The sequence below is a fragment of the Crinia signifera genome, chromosome 19 (assembly GCF_055691185.1).
Source record: "Crinia signifera chromosome 19, ASM5569118v1, whole genome shotgun sequence".
NCBI lineage: Eukaryota > Metazoa > Chordata > Amphibia > Anura > Myobatrachidae > Crinia > Crinia signifera.
In genome coordinates, this window is record NC_139226.1 from 62,016,167 (window position 1) to 62,040,963 (window position 24,797).

A 24,797-nucleotide genomic window follows, 5' to 3' on the forward strand; every position below is an offset into this window, starting at 1 on the left:
GAAGGGGGCTGCACATGCGCAGATTCACCTCTGCGCATGTGCAGTGTTAAAACATCGGCGGTACGGCCGCACGCGGGCCGTACCGTTCCGATTAGAATAAGGGCCATAGTGCGATCATATTTCACAGTGCCTAATCTACAGTCTACATGCTAACCTACAGTATACACGGCAAACATGTAATTTGTACAGCCATGTGTACTATGCCAAGTATCAGCCCCAACAGGAAGACATACCCATGTTGTAATCCTGAGAAGGTTTTATAATGTTAAGTATTATGTACACAAGGTAATCTGTGAATAAAGTAAGCTCAGTAGAATGAAAGATTTTTGATTCTCTGGCCAGAGAGATGAACATATAATGCCACATGTAGTAAGGCACCCTAAGTCTATACAGGAGCCCTGTGCATAGGTAGATGCCCTGTGCCCAGCATGATTTAGCATGCTCAGCAGGCAGCAATACACTCAGCAAAAAAACGTTGTGTCCAACGGCAGTATACAATTCACCACCGGGAAATGGAAATGTCATGTGCCCATGCATGCGGCTAGATGCCCAGAGTGGAAATGGAAATGCTATGTGCCCATACATGCAGCTAGATGCCCAGAGTGGAAATGGAAATGCCATGTGCCCAAGCATGTGGCTAGATGCCCAGAGTGATGCCTTGCATCCAGTGGGATGGGCTGTGCACTGCAAGTACGCCATGCCAAGTAGAATACCCTGTAAGATACATTCTGCCCATCAAGACATCCCATGAGGTTCCCAGCAGCACCATCACAGGTGCCAAAGCCAATTAGTCACTAATCTACTGTGAGCATGTTGTCCCCTTTTCTATGTCAACAGTTCTTTCTGATCTGTTGGTACCTGGCTGAGGCGGCAGTGCCCAATGCGGATATGATATGATGAATACATTTTGAGAATGAAAATAGTAGGTGGAAAATGAATGGCTGACCTCAGTGTTCTCATATATTACAGTATGTATACATTGCTAACCTCTCCTATGGATGATTGGACTTGTTGTGGGCCATGTATTTCTCAGTCAGACACTGTCTCTCTGTTGTCATGAATTAAATCTACAAGGAGCTTGCTTTCTCCTATATAGAATCCTATGTTATCTTCTAGCTGTCTTCATAATGAACGTATGGTAATCCTCCCACAATACAATAGGTTGGGACATTTCCTAATGACTGTATATGTGTAACAGTAATGCGGTAGGGCATGATGTCAGTGAGGGCTTGCTCAGGTCAGGAGAGACTTATACTGCTTTGAGACCGCAAATGCAAGGTCACACTGGGACTTTTAAAACACAGTGGCGTAACTATAAAATCAGCACCGCCAACACGAATTTCGGCCTGCAGCCCCCCCCCTCAGCCCCCCCTCAGCCCTGCCTTACCCCTCAACCGGGTCCCGCAGCCGGGTCTGTGGCCGGGACTGCAGACGCGGCGATTCTCCTAATGCTCCAAGCACTTCCTCCTCCATAGTGTAAAGGGAAACGGGTTGCTCGACCCTTTTAACCCGTTCACACTGCACAGCAACGAACCAGTAAGAACTCTTTTTACCCGGTTTGGATTGCCGCGTTGCTACCGGTTAGCTGTAACCGGTAACCCCTTTCACATCACACTTACTGGGTCAAACTGGAAAGAAACCGGCTTGTACCCACTAATTAGGCACAGGCAGAGCGGCAGTAAGTATATTTCCATGAGTTTACCCATAGCCAGCCATATGAACAAAGGCGTACGCACGGGGTGTCAGGGGTGCACAGGCACCACCTAATGCCTGCGCCCCCCCTTCACGCTTGCATTCAGTGCCATTTTGCCAATGGCAGAGGCGGCTCTTCTCAAGTTTCTAAGCTGAGCCACCTGCACACAGTAGCGCTGACCGGAGCGGGTATTGGCTGCGGCGCTGTCCCCCATATACGCCCCCGCCCACACACTTACTTCCTGCGCTGCGGCACATGGTTTGGTACTCCATAGTGTGGTCGTGCTGTCATGGCACAAGTGCTGCCCCGGCACCATCCATACGGCTGCAGCAGGCTTCAATCACCGCAGACAACAAAGCAAATTACCGGCAACAGCAGGTACGAATAGAGACATCAGGAGCCGGACGTTTAGGAAGCTGCCTATGCTTTGTGGGGGTCAGTTTGTCAAAGCATGGGGGAGGGGGAGGTATCATTAAATATATTTGATAAGGTTAGGGGTGGGAAAAGTGAATTACATATATATATATATATATATATATATATATATATATGTAAGTCATTTACAAGGTACCCTTCATTCAGCTCAGTGCCCCCTTCCACATGTTAGTGTTCTCCCTCCCACCACCTGTGCAGTAAAGGAGTAATTAGCAGAAGTTATTGCTCCAGGTCCTACAAGTTGAATGGAAGATAGAGCACCCCCTGCCACACGTGGGACATCAAAGCTGCTGCTGATAGCACCACCACCCCTAGGAGGGGAGAATGGGTAAGGGCCCCAGTGCATTGCTTTGCCCAGGGGCCCACACTGCTGTTAAGACGGCCCTGAACACACCCCTCCAATGGTGCACCCCATAATAAATTGGGCTGGGCACGCCTATGCATATGAATGACATCAATCTATGTCTAGTATACACCTGTGCTCAGTACAGTTTAACTCAGGGTTTTAGGAGTTTCCTTTAAAGTTTTAAAATAATAAAAAAATGTAATTTGAAAAGTTATTTCCTTAAAAATCACAACCATCCTAGAGTTAACGGTATTCACTAAAGATAACAAAGTTAAGGAGATGAGTTACATGGAAATATCTGTATTCTGCACTTAGAATTGGCAATAATTGTGCATGCTAAACTAACATTTGTAAGAATGCAGATTATCAGTACATAAAGGACACAGTAACATTGGTGAGGCAAGGCTGCTGTATTCATTAATATGGGATTCACTGGTGAATTGTTAGACTGTCTTCTCATGAGCCAGCAAAATGGCCTCCTCCGCTGTGAGCAAATACAGCAAATCCTGCCAAACAACAACATACCCTTAAAATAAAGGGGGTGCTTATAGCTGAGATAGATAATACAAGATTAACAAGCATACCTCCAATCATTTGCAGAGAGTCTCTCCATAGTATTAGGTGTTGTAGATAGCCCGACACCGTGCTCTTAAACTGTCTCCAACCTCTCTTGCGTTCCTTCCAGTAATCCGTTTCTCTTGTCTTTGCAATATTTCTTTCCTTTTTTTTCCTTTACAGAAAAGAAGAAATGTTTATTTCCTTTATGAAAAGTAAGTTTTACAGATCTTGTAGTTCTTTTAAAGTTTTTCATGTTATTTGAGTTCCTCTGAAAGGGATGCTACAGCATACTTGCTTACCCTCCCGAAATGGCCGGGAGACCCCGAAAATCGGATTCACATCCAGCCCCCCAGAAAGGTTGGCAAATGTGACATATTTTCCCCAGATCCCCAAAACCCATTTGGGATCTATGGATTGCAAATAGTACACGATTTTAGCTGGTTTTATACATTTTTATTAAAGATTATCAACATTTTTATTGATATTAACCGAATCAAAAAATTAATCTGAATCAAAACACTTGAGTGTTTTTGTAAAACTAAATCACAATTATGAAATACAAACAAAACAGCAACCTGTTTGGATTTGGGGCTGTGCTATGCCTATGCAGATGCCTCAGGTGGGGTAATTCAAAGTCAGATTATTTTGTGCCTGGGGTAGGGGGTCATGTTGGAGGGTGTGAGGTTACCCGCCAGCCATAGATTAGATAGGGCCGAATGATGATTGGCTATATGGACTCATCCAATCAATATTGTAAGAATAGGGATCTTCTGGACTAATCAATTACTGTATATATTTACGAACTACAGGTTGAGTATCCCTTATCCAAAATGCTCGGGACTAGAAGCATTTTGGATAACAGATTATTCAGTATATCAGAATATTTTTATATTTCAATGAGGTATTTACAACATACAACTACAATTTTTATATTTCAATGAGGTACATACAACACTTATGTTGTACAAACACACCAAACACATGAAATACACACAAATATATTTTATTTGTGCATGAAACAAGGTTTCAAAACATGAAACAAAGTTTGTGTACTATTGTAAGCACTGAATTTGAATGCCTAGCAATCATTTTCTTGCATTTATTTAGTGCCAATTACAAATCATGCCGCAGAAGTTACAGTCACATATCATGTCCCCAGTAGTGCCAGTTATATATCATGTCCACAGTAATGCCAGTTACAGATGTGTCCAGTAGTGTCAGTTACATATCATGTCCCCAGTAGTGTCCGTTACAGGTTTCCCCAGTATTGCCAGTTACAGATGTCCCTAGTAGTGCCAGTTACATATCATGTCCCCAGTAGTGCCAGTTACATATCATGTCCCCAGTAGTGCCAATTACAGATGTCTCCAGTAGAGCCAGTTACATATCATGACCCCAGTAGTGATACTACAGATGTCTCCTGTAGTGCCAGTTACATATCATGTCCCCAGTAGGGCCAGTTATATATAATGTGCCCAGTAGGGCCAGTTACATATCATGTCCCCAGTAGTGCCAGTTACAGATGTCACCAGTAGTGTCAGTTACATATCATGTACACAGCAGTGCCAGTTACAGATGTCCCTAGTAGTGCCAGTTACATATCATGTCCCCAGAAGTGCCAGTAACAGTTACAGATGTCCCCAGTAGTGCCAGATCATGTCCCCAGTAGTGCCAGTTACAGATGTCCCCAGTAGTGCCAGATCATGTCCCCAGTAGTGCCAGTTACAGATGTCTCCAGTAGTGCCAGTTACATATCATGTCCCCAGTAGTAATGCTACAGATGTCTCCAGTAGTGCCAGTTACATGTCATGTTCCCAGTAGTGCCAGTTACATATCATGTCCCCAGTAGTGCCAGTTACAGATGTCTCCAGTAGTGCCAGTTACATATCATGTTCCCAGTAGTGCCAGTTACAGATGTCTCCAGTAGTGCCAGTTACATATCATGTTCCCAGTAGTGCCAGTTACATATTATGTCCCCAGTAGTGCCAGTTACAGATCATGTCCCCAGTAGTGCCAGTTACATATCATGTCCCCAGTAGTGCTAGTTACATATCATGTCCCCAGTAGTTCCAGTTACAGATGTCTCCAGTAGTGCCAACTACATATCATGTCCCCAGCAGTGATGCTACAGATGTCTCCAGTAGTGCCAGTTACATATCATGTTCCCAGTAGTGCCAGTTACATATTATGTCCCCAGTAGTGCCAGTTACAGATCATGTCCCCAGTAGTGCCAGTTACATATCATGTCCCCAGTAGTGCTAGTTACATATCATGTCCCCAGTAGTTCCAGTTACAGATGTCTTCAGTAGTGCCAGTTACATATCATGTCCCCAGTAGTGATGCTACAGATGTCTCCAGTAGTGCTAATTACATATCATGTCCCCAGTAGTGCCAGTTAGATATCATGTCCCCAGTAGTAATGCTACAGATGTGTCCAGTAGTGCCAGTTACATATCATGTCCCCAGTAGTGCCAGTTATATATAATGTTCCCAGTAGTGCCAGTTACATATCATGTCCCCAGTAGTGCCAGTTACAGATTTCCCCAGTAGTGCCAGTTACAGATTTCCCCAGAAGTGCCAGTTACATATCATGTTCCCAGTAGTCCCAGTTACATATCATGTCTCCAGTAGTACCAGTTACAGATGTCTCCAGTAGTGTCAGTTACATATCATGTACCCAGTAGTGACAGTTACATATCATGTCCCCAGTAGTGATGCTACAGATGTCTCCAGTAGTGCTAATTACATATCATGTCCCCAGTAGTGCCAGTTAGATATCATGTCCCCAGTAGTAATGCTACAGATGTGTCCAGTAGTGCCAGTTACATATCATGTCCCCAGTAGTGCCAGTTATATATAATGTTCCCAGTAGTGCCAGTTACATATCATGTCCCCAGTAGTGCCAGTTACAGATTTCCCCAGTAGTGCCAGTTACAGATTTCCCCAGAAGTGCCAGTTACATATCATGTTCCCAGTAGTCCCAGTTACATATCATGTCTCCAGTAGTACCAGTTACAGATGTCTCCAGTAGTGTCAGTTACATATCATGTACCCAGTAGTGACAGTTACATATCATGTCCCCAGTAGTGCCAGTTACAGATGTCTCCAGTAGTGCCAGTTACATATCATGTCCCCAGTAGTGATGCTACAGATGTCTCCAGTAGTTCCAGTTACATATCATGTCCCCAGTAGTGCCAGTTATATATAATGTCCCCAGTAGTGCCAGTTACATATCATGTCCCCAGTAGTGCCAGTTACAGATTTCCCCAATAGTGCCAGTTACAGATTTCCCCAGAAGTGCCAGTTACATATCATGTTCCCAGTAGTGCCAGTTACATATCATGTCCCCAGTAGTGCTAGTTACATATCATGTCCCCAGTAGTTCCAGTTACAGATGTCTCCAGTAGTGCCAATTACATATCATGTCCCCAGCAGTGATGCTACAGATGTCTCCAGTAGTATATTAAGCAAAACAATTTGGATAACGGGTGTCTGGATAAAGGATACTCAACCTGTTATGGAATAAAGACAAAGTTACAATTAAAGCTTAGGCTTTCAGCTTTTATTCACAGTTCAGAATGTTGGAGTGAAATACTACATTTATCAATTGTCATGCTAAAGTTTGCACAGGGACTGAAATGTCACATTTCTATACTGAGGCATCATTAGGCACCACCCACTCTTCAAGGACACCAGGATTCCCCAAGTAGTGGGCAGAATGCAGGTGGGGTGCCAACTCTTTCACAGCTGTGGGGCAAGTATGCCTTTATATTTATATAAAAAGTAATATTTTTTCTATATATTTTTTCATTTTACCACAGTGAGGGAAATTTAGCTGTTTTTTTTTTTATTTTATTTTTTTATTTTCTAATTTTTTTATACTGAAGCCTGAAGGGATCTGAGTGATCCATGCAGGCTCAAGCCAAATACACCAGGAAATTGAAGTCTATTTTCCTGGCATATTTGGCCGGCCACTAATACGCTGATTAGCGGCCGTATTTTCAATATGGCCGCTTAGTAAATTTAGGTTAGTAAATTTACCCCAATGTGCTTTAATTAAATAATAGAAAAGATGACAATCCTTTGTCTAAAAAAAGAGGTTTCTGTTCCTAGGGTACCAGGTGGCTGAGGTCTAGGCATTTTAGTGCATCTAGTTCTATTTCTAGAAAGTATACCACTAGACCACTTTGCTGGACCCAGGGCTAATGACAATGCTGTTCCCATATTAACCAACTCTGGATTTTACAGCACATATACACACAGAGTAAAACCAAATATACAGAAAAGGGTTTCCTTTAGGTATACATTAATAGATCTGGGGTGTTGGTAGGATATGTATGTCTGTGCTTTGTTTGACAAGGCATGTTGGTACTTGTTAAATCACCAACAGTGGGAGAGCCACTTAAACCTGAGCTTAGCATATGGAATGCAGCTCTAAAAAGTCATAATTACAGGTCTCTAAAGTGAAGGGTTACGTATGTCCTACACGTTATGTGATCTATCACAATGTCCGGTTCCATCTCCACTACACCGCCTCACACTATTGGTGTCTCCAGCTGCAAACTCGGTTGGTTCTCAGGAGGGAAACACATATTTTGAAAGAAAAAGTTAATTACATTTGGGGAATATTGTTTTCCTAAAAAAAATTAAAAATAAACAAGATTCTTAAACTTGAAAACATAAGTACTTACATCGTGTGCTAATACCATAGGTTCCTTTCACCTATTATATGGAATTACTGTAGCACGTTGATCTCTCCATGCTATACAGAATAATATGTTTTTCATATGTATGGCATTTTGCTAGTGTTTGTATATTTATTTTAGAATATTTTCTTTTTCTTTGTATAGTATATTATGATTACATTGTGAACTGATAAAATCATCATGTCATCCATGTCTGTTCTAAAAAAGCACATTTACATATTTATATATAGTGAAAATCTTAGTTGCGCGGTTTGTTTCTATGGCTGAGTACACATTAAATGATATGGGGAATGTGGCCGATGGCATGACCCACGGGACCAGATTTTGGTTGGCCATACACCTAATTGTGCACTATATCGTAAATGGCTGCATTCAGCTGTATACTGTTGGGGCAATGGGCTGCCTCATTTGCCATGCAGCACAGCAAATGGGATGGCCCTGATGTTGGCGGGCAAGAGTGTGCAGTAGCGCATACACACTGCTCTACGTGCAGGACATGTTGGTCCAATCACTATGTAGACCAGGGGCAAACAATAAGCGGCCCTCCAGCTGTTGATGAACTACACATCCCAGCATACCTTGCCTTAGTTTTGCTATTTGGCCATGCTGAACTGATTCAATGCATGCTGGGATGGTTAGTTCATCAACATCTATAGGGCTGCTTATTGCCCACCCCTGGTGTAGACAATAGGCTTGTTACATAATTTTTGGATGGGCATAAGGCCCAAGCCCCAAATAGGAAATAAGCCCATGAATTAGCATTCAGTTTTTAAGCCCTTGTCACAATTAGGTTCAGGTCAGCCACTAGGCCACCATGCTGAATTCCAGGGGCCCCTGCACAAAAAAAAAACATTCCAATGAAAACAAAATGCTACTCATCAAAGATCTCATTTGAAAAAAATCTATTCATACACATAAATAACATATAATAATAATGCTAATTATCCAAATATTTGAAAAATATATATCATATGGTCTATAAACTTTATCATATAGCTGCCAAAGCAAAACACAGTCTGCCATCCAGTTAATAGGTGAATAACATCTATCCCTTAGTTGTTTAGTATAATGATCATGCATAAAGGGTATCGTTTCCCCGCTAGGAATAGTTTGCTGTGCTCTCAGGAAAGATAGCTTAGTATGGCTCCACTGGAATATCTCACACCAGTCATTAACGCATTTCTCCACTAGGGCTATCAGTGGCTTCCTCAGAATATTCACAAGCATTGTTTTTTCTTGTATTCTCATTGTGATTGTTGTGCATTTGTGTTGTTTTTTTTCTACATGTCTTCCAAGCAGGGGTGGAACAGACAAAGTAGAGCTCAAGTTAGGGTTGTTCTCTGTTTGATCCATTAGGCCATATGTTTTCTTAGTTAGAAAGATTTGTGTGGCATCTGTATAGTTTAGAGAGACGCTCAGTTGTGTATTCTGGTTTTCTTACAGGCAGTTGTGAAGTCGGCAACATAATGCAGAGACCGCCAATCGCTCCAACTTAAAGTGGCAGTTTCCCTTGAGCCCAGGACTAGCCAAATTGAGCGCACACATACTACACTCCTGCATAAGAATGAACAATAGAAATGCTTCTGTATACACTAGGACAGCATTCATCACCACACTGTTCTAGGGAGTGTCATGAAGATGACTTTGTTAGATATGTCATCTGTTATCTGGTTTACCGTACACACAGGCACCAAATTGCTAGCAATATTGATATACAGGGGGGGCGTGGCCTGGCCAAGGAACGGAGAGGCTGCTTCTTAATAGAGCTCCCATACCCAGCCAAAATCGGGGCCGCGTTGCTCTGCAAACAAGCACCACTCACCCTCCTAACTGACTTCCCCCGTCTGCACTTGAAGAGGGGCACCGAAAGAGACGACTCGCGGGTCCGGGAGACGCAGGAAAGCTTCCCTGCAGGGCGCGGCCTAGCCTTCCCCAGACGCCGGGACCTCAATTTTGGCTCCCAGCCGCGGACTGAGCTCCGGGTCGGCCGAACGGACGCAGAGGCGAGCAGAGTCGCGGCGTCTTCACCCGCTGCCTCCGGCCCCCCTCCTGCTCCGGACGAGATGCGCAGCTGAGATCCCACGACGCGGGGATCTGAGGTAGGAGACGCTGCACACCTGTCAGCTTCGGCTGCCTGAAGCTGCGGCGGCCATCTTCCGGACGCCCCCCTCTCTCCCCCCGCGGCTGGTGCCATCCCTGGGGCTCAGTCTACCTGCTTATCTCCGGCTCATGCTTAGAGCCTCTGGACAATATCTTAGGAGACCCCCCACCCCTTGGCTGCCCCCTTAGAGTACCTGACGGGACCCGCGGCCGCCATTTTGGGGCCACAGTAAAAACGCACTGGCTCAGGGGTAGGTAGCTCTCCGTGAGCTGATCACCCCCCTTTGCCACTTCCTGTACCTGGGGCAGACTGGCAGACCTGGTGACCCCTCTGCAGCTTCATTCCTGAAATAAACACCCAGACAGTCAGGTTTGACAGCGATCAATCCCCCACTGCCTGCCCAACACTAGGTGACTTTTCAATCCAGTCTAGACTGAATCTGGTTATAAACACAGCCTGTACACTACAACGGCAGTCTGTCCCCGACCTACTGGAAGAACAGACCCCTCCCCCCCCCCCCAATCTCATGCTGGAGGTCCCAATTTCCAAAAGGCTAGCACCAGCTCTTTTACAGTGAAGCACGCCTCTCCAACTAGACAACATTTCCGGGCAGTGACCTCCTACACGTAAGCTTGCCCACAATACTCTTCTTCAGCAAGTACAATCTACTGACACATCCACCTTCATTCCCCAGCCCAGGCCACTGACTTGGCATATGTGTGCATCAGTACCCGAAACGGCCCCACAAACCCCATGATGGCTGTGTGATCCCACTCAGGGGGGATGGCGGCGAAGTCCCACTGCATCAGATCTATATATGCAACAAATAGCATGAGATAAGGAACATACTTTAAAATGGACTGTGAACCTCAACAATAAAATTTCAAAACTCTAACCCATCGCTGTCGGTGCTCCTATTATCTCCCTCCCGCAGTTGGTGTCTCTGAATCTAACCTCTACATTGTACTCTATACAGTTACTTCACCCCATGAGTGGGCATACATGAGTTCCAAGAGACGTAGGGGAAAAGGGGGAAGCGCTCGCTCTTCACAAACTCAACCTACCGTTGACCTCCGAAAATACTTGAGCTCCCAGAGAGACAAAGTGATGGCGACTCCATCGAACCCTGCTTCCCCAACACACTCAGAGGTATCAGAGGGCTCACCAGACACAGGGGATTCAACCTTACCCTCGTCACAAACAGACAACCAAGATCTGCAAAAAATTTTCAAACTTCTACAAACACTGCCCACCAAAGCAGATGTCCCTACGAAGGAGGACTTTATCTCCTTAGAGACCAAGTTACGAGAAGTAGTCCACACAGAAGTATCCAGCCTTAAACAAGATCTGCTCCACCTCGGCTCACGAGTCGAATCTTTGGAAGCTGCAGGAGAAAAATCTGATGCCTTCAATAAATCCCTGGTAGATACAATCAGATCCCAAGCAGAAGAAATCCAATCACTTCGTGAACACTTAGATGACATCGACAACAGAGGGAGAAGAAATAATCTGAGAGTAAGAGGTATCCCAGAAGACATTCCCTCACAAGGCCTCAGTGATGTCCTCACAAAAATCTTTAATGGAATATTGGAAAATGACCCCAATGATACTATAATCTTCGATAGAGCCCATAGAGCGCTGCGTCCTAGAGGCCCACAGTCTGAACGCCCTAGAGATGTAATCTGCAGGCTCCACTATTTCTCCCAGAAGAATGAAATCCTTAGGAAAACACGCTCCTCAACGGGCCTAGAACTCGATGGACACCCAATCCAGATATTCCAGGATCTCTCCTGGCTCACACTTCAGTCCAGGCGACAGGCTAAGCCTCTGACAGACACTCTGAGGAAATTAAACATCAAATACAGATGGGGATACCCTTTCAGTATTACAGCATCCCAGGGAGGGAAAACCGCAACACTCCGCAACCCTGAAGAGCTGGACTCTTTTTGTGCTACCCTTGGCATCCCACCAGTAACAGCTCCTGAATGGCGCTCTCTTCGTTCCCAGATCTCTCCTCCTTTGCCCCCCGTGATGAATCCTCCATTTCAGACCGTAGAAAAGTCACCGAAATCCTACAACAGGTCACAGTCCTCGAGATCTCCAAACTCCCCCTCCTTTGCACAACCAATAACCTGACTTATAAATGTTATGCTGCCGGGACTCCATTTGTCTGAAGACCACGTAGAGGTCAGAGGTCTTAGTTAACCTTATACATAGTCAAGTTACAATGTTATAGCTAAGCAGCCTCATAGAGGCAAGTATTGTTTGTCTTATTGGTTCCATATAACCGAAGTTTAGTCCACTCTCTTTTGAGTGACCCGGGGACCAGGTATCCCCTAACTCATGAGCGATAAATGTAATTGTGCATGCTTCAGTTTAGAATCTATGTTCCTGATGTATTTGGGATGGGCCCTAGCCCAACCCCCTGTTGCCCCCTGATACACTGCAATTTACAGTCTCAGCCACAGGGTTGGGAGCGCTTTTGCTTTCGCCTAGTGGACTGAGAGCAGTGTTGTTGTTTTTGTTCTCCTTATCTCTAACTCACGTAATGTTTGATAAATATGTACCATGTATTCTTGACTTTCTTCCTGTTATTTCCCCACTCTCCTCTCCCTGTCCCCTTTTCCATCCCCCACACTGCGACTCTCAGAACACACCAAATAGCACATGCCCGGTAGTACAACCAATATGACTGATTTTAAACTCCTAACTGTTAATGCCAGAGGTCTCAATGTGCCTGAGAAAAGGTCCAGAGTGCTAAAAGAATTGAAAATAGAAAAAGCAGACATAGCGTTCTTACAAGAAACACACTTTAAGGAAGGAGCTGCCCCTCCTTTCGGAAATAGAGACTTCCCGGTTGGTTTTTTCTCCAATAACCCACTGGGGAAAACTTTAGGGGTGGCTATTTTATTCTCTCGCCACATAAATGTAACTGACGTAATACCCTACCACCTGATTCCAGGAAGAGCCCTACTAATAACATGCAAAATCTATAATAATGAATTCTCTCTGCTTAATATTTATGCTCCCAATAAGAACCAACCGGCCTTTTTGGAAAAAACATTATCTCTGGCTCAACCTCATCTACAGGGGGTATTGTTGTGTGGAGGAGACCTTAACTGGATGATCGACCCTAGAATTGATTCATCACAGTCTTCCATGCGCTACTCAGACAAACTCCACCGTAGAGTACGTAAGACCCTGCACTCCTTCCAACTAGCAGACCCATGGCGTATCCAACATCCCTCGTCAAAAGACTATTCCTTTTATTCGCACCCCCATAATGTATACACCAGAATAGATTACATCCTGATATCACACAGATTTTTACACCTCATCCACAAAACTAGCATTGGCCAGATTTCTTGGTCGGACCATGCTCCAGTATCTCTAACCCTTAATTGCCCCTCTCAAACGTATAGGAAATATACCTGGAAACTAAACACGTCACTTATACAAAACCCGCAATACCAACAGCAAATTAGAACAACTATACAAGACTACATAGTAACTAATGACACTCCAGATACTTCCAAAGCTATGATATGGGAAGCGCACAAATGCGTAATTAGAGGCAAACTAATTCAACTAGGGGCCCAATTAAAAAGACAAAGACAAGCTAGACGAGAGATGCTAGTCCAAAAAATAAACTCACTGGAACTCTTACATAAATCCTCTCTCTCGGCCAACACCCTAAATGAGCTAGCAGAAGCCCGGAAGGAATTAAACTCCTTTATGTCTGAGAAACTTAAAATGGAGGCACGCAAATGCCGTAATCGTTTTTTCCTGTTTGGAAATAAACCTGGTAAACTACTAGCAAGAGCATTACGTGCACAACGCTCCACAACATTTATCCCCAACATCAAATCCCAAGACGGCCATACACTTAATTCAACTAGGGACATTGCCGCAGCTTTCAATGCCTTCTACTCTCAATTATATAACCTTACTGAGAAGCAAGGACTAGACTCAGAGACACTCAAGAGAGCAGCTATAGAGAACTATTTGACAGAAATTGAGTTTCCGAAATTGTCAACTAAAGAAATTGAAGCCCTTGACCTCCCCTTTTCCCCTGAAGAATTAGAAATTGCTATAAAAACCACCCCGAATGGTAAAAGCCCCGGCCCAGATGGCTTTCCCATAGAGTATTACAAGACATTTGGAGATGTCCTATCCCCCTTGATGCTCGCCTCTTTTAATCAGATCGCTGACGATACCCCATTCCCAAACCAGTCTTTGCTTGCCCATATCTCCGTTATCCCCAAAGAGGGGAAGGACCCAACACAATGTGCCAGCTATAGACCGATCTCCCTGTTGAATGTGGATCTGAAACTGTACGCTAAGCTGATAGCTAACCGCTTCAAGTTGCTTCTTCCAGGTTTGATCCACTCAGACCAGGTTGGCTTTGTACCTGGCCGTGAGGCCAGAGACAACACAGCAAAAGTTCTGGATTTAATCCACGCCGCTACAGGCGGCTCCACTCCAGCTATAATGCTTTCAACAGATGCTGAGAAAGCATTCGATAGGGTAGACTGGGACTTTCTACTTGGGATACTGCTCCATATAGGGGTAGGCCCCAGGGGATACCAAAGAATCAAAGCCCTATACTCCACCCCTGCTGCACAAGTCAGAGTTAACGGAGACCTCTCCGAAACGTTCCAGATAGCTAACGGCACTCGGCAAGGGTGCCCCCTGTCCCCAGTGATTTTTGTTCTCTGTATGGAGGCACTAGCGAGGGCAATTAGGAAAAACACCAATATACAAGGACTCAAGATAGCGAGTAGAGAATACAAGCTGGCCTTATTCGCAGATGATTTACTGGCGATAATCTCAAACCCTTTAACCTCGATCCCCAATTTATTAGATGAATTCCGTCGTTACGGCGAGCTCTCCAATTTCAAAGTGAACCTATCCAAATCAGTTGCATTGAACCTAACACTAGATCAGACAAGTTTACAAGCCCTGAAACAGGTATCCCCATTCGCGTGGCACCCTACACAACTTAAATACCTAGGGGTAAACCTCACTAGAAACATCTCCGATATATATGCCATCAATTTCCCACCGCTATTAAATAGGATACAGGCTGACCTCTCTTCGTGGGGAGCGAAAAAGATCTCGTGGCTAGGACGAATTAATGTCATCAAGATGAATATCCTACCCAGGATCCTGTATTTCTTACAGACACTGCCAGTCAGAATTCCTAATTCATGGTTTTTATCGTTACAACGTAAATTGCGGGATTATATCTGGGCGGGTCGGAAACCGAGATTCAAGCATGAGATCCTGTTTAAGAGGAAACATGCGGGGGGTCTCCAACTCCCTCATTTCTCTTCATACTACAATGCAGTCTTACTGACAAGAATAATGGAGTGGTCCTCTCAATCAGGTAAAAAACAGTGGGTAGACCTAGAATTAGCTACCATTCCAAAAGCACACCCCGACCTCCCCTGGTGCAAAAAGCCCCCGAAAATCACACATCCCCTAGCATCCCCCATGTTTGAATGTTGGGCTCGACTCCGCTCTTCTCCCATGATCTCCCCCTCCGGGTCCCCTCTAATGCCTCTGTTTGGGAATCCGGAATTCCCTCCGGGTATGGTTGAAAACTCATTTACCACATGGAGATCTAGAGGGATATCCCGAATAGATCAATTAATAACCGTGACGGCGGTTCTGCCGTTCCCGGAAATTCAAGAGAAATGGGACTTGCCAGGTGGGGAGATTTGGAGATACCTACAGATCAAACATTTTCTCCTAAGCCTAAGCCCCTCAACAAAAAAGCTGAGGTCCAATACCCCATTTGAAAAACTATGTAGTGCTGAAGCATACCCCAGACACCTCCTTTCATATATTTATAAACTGATTATTGAGGAGATCTTTCCATCCAAGACGAAATTTATGGCGGATTGGGAAAGAGATCTTCACGACTTGAAAGGAGATGATGATTGGCCAGAAATTTTTAGAAACACTTTCTCCTCGTCACTAAATGTCCTAACAACGGAAACCCACTATAAAGTCCTTACTAGATGGTATCGCTGCCCGACCTTCCTGGCAAAAATTTACCCAGGAATCTCCAATCTATGCTGGAGATGTAAGGCACACCCAGGTACAATGCTACACATTTGGTGGGACTGTCCGCTCATCCAGACATATTGGAAAAAGGTAATTGAAACTGCAAACATTGTCCTGCAAGATGATTTCCCCGCCACCCCTAGCTTCTGGCTACTCAACCTTATACACAGACCCCAATCCAATTATAAAAAATCCCTAGTACGACATATTCTTAGCGCATCAAAAGCGGTGATCCCAGTACATTGGAAGTCCACTACTATCCCCTCAATGGCAGACTGGTGCAACCGAATAGATCAATATATGGCAATGGACGACCTTGTATACTCTATAAACTCCAATGACCAAACATTCAATGCGATTTGGCTCCCATGGTTAACATACAAGGAATCAGATCATTACAAAACATTAAAATGAGATACGCTGTGGCCTTTTTAAATTTTTAAATTAGGAAAAAAAAAATAATAAAAAAAAAAAAATCTTAATAACAAAAATATCTCCCAAACTACACAATACAAAACATGAGAGTCGCACCGACACCCAAACCTTCCTTCCCCCACTTCTTCTTTCTTCCCTTATATAACTCTACAACTTTCCTTCTTCTTCTCCCGGTAATGAGGAACAAGGAGATTTTCGCTTTCCCAATAGCTAACAACATTTAGACTATTTAAGATATACTTGTTCTTTGTTTTATCCTATAACAGAGAGTATGAAACGTTCTGAATCGCTTAATACTTGCTTACTCTGTTTCTGATGTGCTTTGTTCCTGTTTGAAAATCCTAATAAAAACTATTTGCAAAAAAAAAAAAAAAAATATTGATATACAGCAACTCAAACCTGACTACATGGCATGCGACTACAGGAGCACGCATATTGAGCATACACACTCTGCGATACTGTATGTCAGTCCGATTTGCCGGATGACATATCGCTCAGTGTGTACCAGCTTAAGACAAGGTGCCAAGGATAGTAGTGGTTTGATCCATATGGGTGAATCTGTCTTTCATTCTGTCCAGGCACCAGCAATTCTTAAACTCTGGTATAAAAAGCACCCATAGGTAAAGCTCAGGATCTGAGGCCAAATGCCAAAAATGGAGACTATGTAATAACCAGACCCGGACCATACCCTGGACCGGAGGGGGGTCCCTGTGATAGCTATTACCAGGGACATGGGGAAGGGGAGATTAGAGCCACCCCGTGTGGTCCGGACTGTCCAGTTTTTTGCTACATAGTTACATAGTTACATAGTAGGTAAGGCTGAAAAAAGACTTGCGTCCATCTAGTTCAACCTGGTATAGATATCCATTGCTGATTTGGTAGGTTCTGGTATTTTACAGACAAATTGTATTTCTTATTTGTACCCATGGATGTTTTTCTCCAGTAAATGTTTGTCCAACTTTGCCTTGAATGCATTTAATGAGCCAGCCGTTATCACCTCTCTGGGAAGAGAGTTCCAGAGTTTGACTGTTCTGACCGTAAAGAAATTCTTTCTACTAGCTGAATGAAATCTTTTTTCTTCTAATCTATACTCATGCCCTCGCATCCTAGATTCCTTTCTAGTAGAAAAGAGGGTGTGTGACAGTTCCTTATATTGGCCCTTGATATACTTGTACATGTAGAGCATGTCCCCCCTTAAACGTCTCTTTTCTAATGTAAATAGTCCCAAATTTCTTAATCTCTCCCCGTAGCTTAAATTCTCCATTCCCCTAATAAGCTTTGTTGGTCGCCTTTGGACTTTTTCTAATTCTATGATGTCCTTTTTATAGTGTGGGGCCCAGAACTGTACTCCGTACTCTAGGTGAGGTCTCACCAATGCTTTATATAGTGGCATAATTACCATTGAGTCCCTAGTTTCCATTCCCCTCTTAATACATGCCAGAATTTTGTTGGCCTTTTTTGTAGCTACATTAAAATGGGCACTACATCCTACTTTGCTGTCTATTTGGACTCCTAGATCCTTTTCAAGTATGGAATTACCCAGTTCCTCTCCGCTAAGGTTGTAACTTGCACACTGGTTGTGTCTCCCAAGGTGCATAACCTTACATTTATCTACATTGAACCTCATCTTCCATTTTTTTGCCCACTCATCTAGAATTGCAAGATTATTTTGAAGCATGGTGACATCTTCTGATGATTTGATGACTTTGCTAAGTTTTGTATCGTCCGCAAAGATGGATACATTGCTGAGTAACCCTATCCCAATATCGTTAATAAAAATGTTAAACAAAATGGGCCCCAAAACCGAACCCTGGGGCACTCCACTTAGTACCGGTATCATATCTGATACGGCACCATTCACAACCACTCTTTGTTCTCTATTACATAGCCAATTCCCTACCCATCTGCAGATATTTTCACCCAATCCTAGGTTCTCCATTTTATTAATCAATCTCTTGTGTGGGACAGTATCAAATGCTTTAGCGAAATCTAGGAAAATCACATCTACAGCATTTCCATTATCAAGGTTTTTGCTAACCTCTTCATAGAACCCTAGTAGATTAGTTTGGCATGAACGATTTTTCACGAACCCATGTTGGTTAGTACTGAGTAGACGGTGATGATCTAAATATTCCTGGATACCATCCCTTAAAAATCCTTCAAATAGTTTACCCACAATTGATGTTAAACTAACGGGTCTGTAATTAGCGGGATCTTCCTTTTTTCCTTTTTTGAATATTGGCACTACCTCTGCTATGCTCCAATCTTTTGGTACTATACCTGACGATAGTGACTTGCTAAAGATATAATGTAGGGGGGTAGCTAGTTCATCCCTTAATTCCATTAATACCCTCGGATGAATCCCATCTGGCCCTGGTGATTTATTTGTTTTGAGTTTGCTTAGCCTCAGTATTATTTCCTTCGGCGTGAAATCCACAATGAGATCTGGCTTATTTGTCCCGTTTGTGGTAAATGTTCGTTCCACAGTCTGCTCTCCCTTAGTAAATACTGATGAGAAGAACTCATTTAACAGTTTTGCTTTTCCCTTGTCCTCAGTAACACTTTTTCCACTAGTATCAGTTAGTGGGCCTATGTTTTCCTTAATTAAATGTTTACTATTTATGTATTTAAAAAACTTCTTTGGGTTGGTTTTGCTTTCAGTGGCTATGCACTCTTCATATAATATTTTAGCTGCTTTGATTACCCCTTTACAAGTTTTGTTTGATTCTTTGTATTTTGCGAACGCCTCCTCATTCAAGTTATTTTTATAGAATTTAAAGGCTCTGGTTTTATTGTTGATAGCTGACCTTACTTCATTGTCCAACCATGGTGGCTTTTTTTTGTTGAATTTACCTTTAGTTACTTTAGGAATGTATTCAATAGTTAGTGAATCAAGCACCTTTTTTTGGAGTATCCCACATTTCCTCTGCATTTTTCCCTCCATAACCGTTTCCCACCCAATTCCTGTTAGGGCTTCCCTGAATAATTCAAAGTTCACTTTTCTGAAGTTTAGTATTTTTGCAGATCCTTTTTGATGTAATTTACTGAATTTACTGAAGTTGATTTCCAGTGAAACCATATTGTGATCACTGTTCCCTAATTGCTCAATTACTTTTGTGTTTGAAACTAAGTCTGTGTTATTTGTTAATACTAAGTCCAAGAGTGCCTCATCACGAGTTGGAGTTTCTACCATTTGTGTAATAAACTGGTCTTTAAGTAAGCTTAAGAACCCTTTGCTTCTTGCTGATTTACCTGTTTACATACCCGGACCATACAGGGAGGTTTTATTCTCCCCCTCCTCCTCTCCCTGGTGACAGGTGTCACAAGCAGGCCCCCGGACAGGACACCCCCAGACAGCACATCCCCCGGACCGGACACTACAAGCTCCGGACTGCAGACTTTGATGTCTGGTCCAGGGGTCTTGTCTTGGTCCGTTTTTTACCCATACCCCCAAAAATAATCTTTTCACTGTACCCCAAATACCTGTTAAAGCATGGTGTTCCCACTATATCAAGCAGTTACCTTCCTGAGCCCTTGTCTTGTTCTTTTCTTTTAAATTCCACTCTGCTTCAGTCATCTGTACTATACCGAATGTAAGGATGATCCCTGTAAGGGACTCTGATAACAGGACATCTATGTTTTCACAGAACATATGTGTTTTTGCAAGAAAATTGATTTTTTCAGGCGACCTAATAGGATTGCCTGATAAAAAAACAAATATTTGCGAAGCATCAGGAAAAATCCTGAAAAACTTAAATTTTCAAGCGGGTAAAGAATTATGCTGATAGGTTGCAAATAGAATCAGCTTTCCAAGTAACTAACAAAGATGCAGGTAGCTGGTCCAGTGGCTTTTGTGTTTAATTAAATCAGCCCCTTATAAGTAATATTATCTCAATTTACAATGTACTGTACTGTACTGTACTGTGAAGGAGTTATGATACAAATGCATTACATATAATAAAGTTTAAATGTCCAAATAGGGACTATGTAAAAATCGGACCCGGACAAGACCCTGGACCGCCGGACCGGACATCAAAATCTGCAGTCTGGAGCTTGCAGTGTCCGGTCTGGGGGGTGTCCCGTCCTGGGTTGCCTTGTCCCAGGATACCTGTGATAGCTTTCACCAGGGAGTCGGGAAGGGGAGATTACAGCCTCCCCGTGTGGTTCGGCCCGTTCCGTTTTTTGCTACATGCCCAGACCATACAGGTAGGCTTTATTCTCCTCCTCTCCCTGGTGACACCTGTCACGTGAAGCCCCTCCGGACAGGACACCCCCAAGACGGGGGCACCCCCCGGACCAGACACTACAAGCTCCGGACTGCAGATTTTGATGTCCGGTCCGGCGGTCCGGGTTTTGCCCGGGTCTGTTTTTTACCCATACCCGTCCAAATGAGCTTACACATTAAGAGGTGCAGGGAATAGTTTACACATGAGAAAGCAGCAACATTGCTACTGGTAAGGAAAGAGTGTCTGTAACAAGTTCACCCTTATATATATATTTGCATTCTTACACAGTTACTAAGGAAGTAGGTGCCATTTACTAACAAGGATATAATTGGCTTTGTACAAAAGATTTTGTACTATGACAAAACATCTACCATGAGTTTCAGTTACCAGATAATTGTTAAGAATTCTCACTGTTCTCCTGCAGCAGTATCTGGGAAGTGAGGATTTAGTTCAGTAAATGCCTGTTATAGTCTTGCCTAAATATTTGCATACCCGATTCCTTCTTTGGTGATAGTTCATATTATACATGGTGTGCAAATAAGTTGAGGCAAAGCTTGTTTTTTGCTGTGATTTTTTTGTTATATATTTTAAAAAAGCTGCATTGTCTTTATTTATATGCATTTTCACAACTTTAAGGGGCCTGAACATCTGTGAATTACAGGTCGAGTATCCCGTATCCGAATATCCGTTATCCGAATTATTCCGAAAACCATACATTCCAGAAAGTGAAGAATTTTTTTTTTTTGCTAAAAACTCACTGGGGACATATGTAACAGCACTACTGAGGACATGATATGTAACTGGCACTATATATGTACAAGACAATGATTGCTTGCCATTCAAATTCAGTATCTGAGATAGTACACAAATTTTGTTTCATGTTTTGAAACCTTGTTTTTTGAACAAATAAAATATATTTGTGTGTATTTTATGTGGTAATAAAATATATATGTGTGTATTTTATGTGTTTATACAGCATACATGCAAGATACTTCAAATACATCATTGAAATATTAAAATATTCCGAAATACGGAATAATCCGTTATCCAAAATTCTCCTGGTCCCGAGCATTTTGGATAAGGGATACTCAACCTGTATTGCAACAATTCCCCGAACCCCAAACACCTGGGTCAGGAAATTTGGGAAATCCAACACATTGGATTAGGAAATTAGGGACTATTAACATGCAGAATTTCTCCAATTCCCTGATGGATCAACAATCATCAATTGTGGCACTGATGTATTTCTTACATTAGACATAAGGGATCAAATTTAATAGGATGAGAGATTCAGAAAGTGAGATATTTGCTATGAAATTTTTTAAAAAAAAAGTGGCAATCATTTACACTGCAAAACCAGTTTGATTCTGAAGTATAAATGATTGCCGCTTTAAAAAAAACCAGGAGATTTTTTTACCAAATCTCTCACTTTTTGAATCTCTCATCCTATTAAATTTCATCCCTTATGTCTAATAAAAGAAATACATTATTAAATTTCCTCCAAGGAGTTGCTTGTTTTTATCATTCGTCCTGCAGTTTTTCTTGCTTATAATAGTCTTCGATGCGCAGTTGAAATATCAGTCAGTACACCACTAGCTCAATCTCTGAAAGTCCTGGCTCATTTTCTCTGGAGAAATTACACATGTATATTTTATTGAATAATTTTTCATTTTAGGATGTTGCTTTAAATTTCCATCCATGTTTTGAGGGCGCAGATATGATTTCATGGTGAGTTTTAAGCAGCACTCAAACTCACTTAGCAATTTGACGACGAGTCCATGAAATATGACCTCATAATAAAAATAATAATTAATAAAATAAAACTACATATTTAAAATAAGTAATAACTGATCAAGTACTAAACAAAAACCGATTTCCCAAACATTTCATTGATATCCTATTAGTTTGTTCCCAAGATCCTGTATCAAAATATAATAACCAGTGTGGTTTTCCCACATGATGTAAGCACCCGCCCCAAACTCAGTTACAGTAATACAAGTAAGAATGTCTGACCAGAGCTACAGAAGAACTTACCATTAACATTTTCAAGTACTAAATGGGTATAAGGCATAACATAAAAAGAACTTAACATTGAAAAAACTTAGATCGGTTATCTGCACTTGTTGTAGGTTCCGGGCATTTGCTTCTGCCTACAAAATGGCTGCCTCTACTATCTGTAGGCAGCAAGTGCTATTAAAAGGACTGGACATATGCGTTAACAGACAGTTAGTCAGAAACTGATTGGTTGCTATGGGCAACTACTGCATGTCTCAACGCTTTAGAACGTTTGATACATCTCCCCCTAAATCTAATATGGTTTATGTGCTTTATCCATCCCTTTGAGACTGCAGTAATACAAATTACAAAAATTCACAGTCCAGCAAAATCAGTGGCTGCCATTTTTTTTCTATTTAGATTTTATTCTGAACCATTGACATCAAATCAGGGTGCAGAATAAGACATAACATGTATAACTGTACAACACTGTATCAAAGTGTTCAAACAAGTAGATACAGAAGGATACATTTACTAATATGGGAGTTGTATTGAAGATGTGATGTTGCTATGGGCAACCAATAAGATTCTATCTATTATGTTCTCTAAGGTTCTAAATAAATAAGATGTAGATTCTGATTGGTTGCTATGGGCAACATCCCATCTTCAATAGAACTCCCATCTTAGTAAATACATCCTATAGGGTTTGATTGAACAACATGATGTTTCTAATTTGAAAATAAGGACAGTGCAGTAACAGCAACACTATTGATATACTCAGCGCCGCTGAAAGCACCGTCGGGCTGCGGTAAACATGGGGTGTGGTCAATGGGAAGGGTTATGGCCACACCCCTGTAAAAAATAAAAAATATATGTTTGCAGGGGGTGCGGGCCATGGCACTAAGCAGCATGTGCTGAGCTGGGGAGAAAGGTTGTAGTAGCCGGTCATCTCTACTCCCACTGCCCGGCTCCCTGCAGTGGGGGGGAGGGACGCAGGACCCAGGCCCGGGTAAAAAGTACCCGCTCCCCCCCCTCCAGGCGGCACTGGATATACTTAAGGTTGTCATTTTTTTTAAAGTATGAATTCAGTGAAATATGTTGTCCGTATATGTACCTTATGTTCCTTTTCTGCTGCATGGGGTAGAGAAGTTCCTTTATGGGCCTGTCATCCTCTATACACGCATCCACCCAGTTGTCCACAAGGACATTTCCCCCAGCAGACTGAATGGCCTCCGGCAATTTTTGGTCTTCATTGTTTCGGTAACGGAGTGCTGATTGAGGGGGTTTATGGGCCCGCCACCTTGTTTCTGCCAAATACATAGAGACGTTTGTGTCTAACTCTCTTTAAATCGTAAACGGATGCAAAACAATTTTCACAACTAAAGTAATTTACCGCAAAGTGTAAAAAAATCTAAACAAAGAAAAACAAATATGAAAAAAAAAAAAATAGATCAGAACCAATTCAACATTTGCATTCAATTGCACTAAATCAAAGCTAAATGGCTGCTGGTTGGTGGTGGACTATTGGACAGTTGCACATGTTATAATAACCATCAGTACAATGTCACTTATCCATTTGAACAAAATTACAGGTAACTAATTCAAGAGAGGATGCCATGAAAATGATAATGTGACTAGTGTGCAGGAAGGCAGGATTACGGAACCATCATAACCGTGTACTCTTTATCATTAATGTGTGGGTGAAGTGTGGCATCATGCCCCACACATTTCTGCATGTCCAAGCCAAGCATATAATACCTGGGCCACAGATTGCCAGATATGTTTTGAGCCAACATTATTGTTATGAGATGTACCATAAGGGTGTGAATTATTTTGAACCTGTCGACCTTTTCACCGTGCCAATATATTGCATGTTGGCCTTTTTCGTGTCAACCTTTACCCCCTGTTGACCTATTGCATGTCGACCTTTTGGGGTAGACCTATTGACTGTCTATCTAGAGACACTGTAGTTCTATCAACCGGAAACAGTACAATAATTTGTTTTAGATTTGGTGTTCTTTGATTTTCCTTATAGCAATGTAATCTTAGGGCCAGATGTTTCAAAATTCCATTTTGGGCGATAACACGTGTGATCCGATATAAGATTCCAGAACCATGTGCTTATCGCAGCAACTGGGACTCCTGGGGCTGGTAATCGTGGCCTGAAGCATGCCTAGCGTAATCCACAGTAAGCGCCATCTTGGGGATCCATAAGCAGCAGCAATTTCAT

The 24,797-nt window shown here is 42.6% G+C and overlaps 1 protein-coding gene across 1 annotated transcript in view; it reads right to left on the minus strand.

Moving 5' to 3' along the window:
- Positions 1–24,797, minus strand: part of TMC4 (transmembrane channel like 4) — a 94,037-nt gene that overhangs the window by 64,310 nt on the left and 4,930 nt on the right. The window contains exons 2-3 of the mRNA XM_083161503.1: positions 23,682–23,874; positions 3,059–3,204 (exon numbers count right to left, since the gene is read on the minus strand). Coding sequence (XP_083017629.1) covers positions 3,059–3,204; positions 23,682–23,874 — 339 coding nt within the window. The remainder of the gene's footprint in view (positions 1–3,058; positions 3,205–23,681; positions 23,875–24,797) is intronic.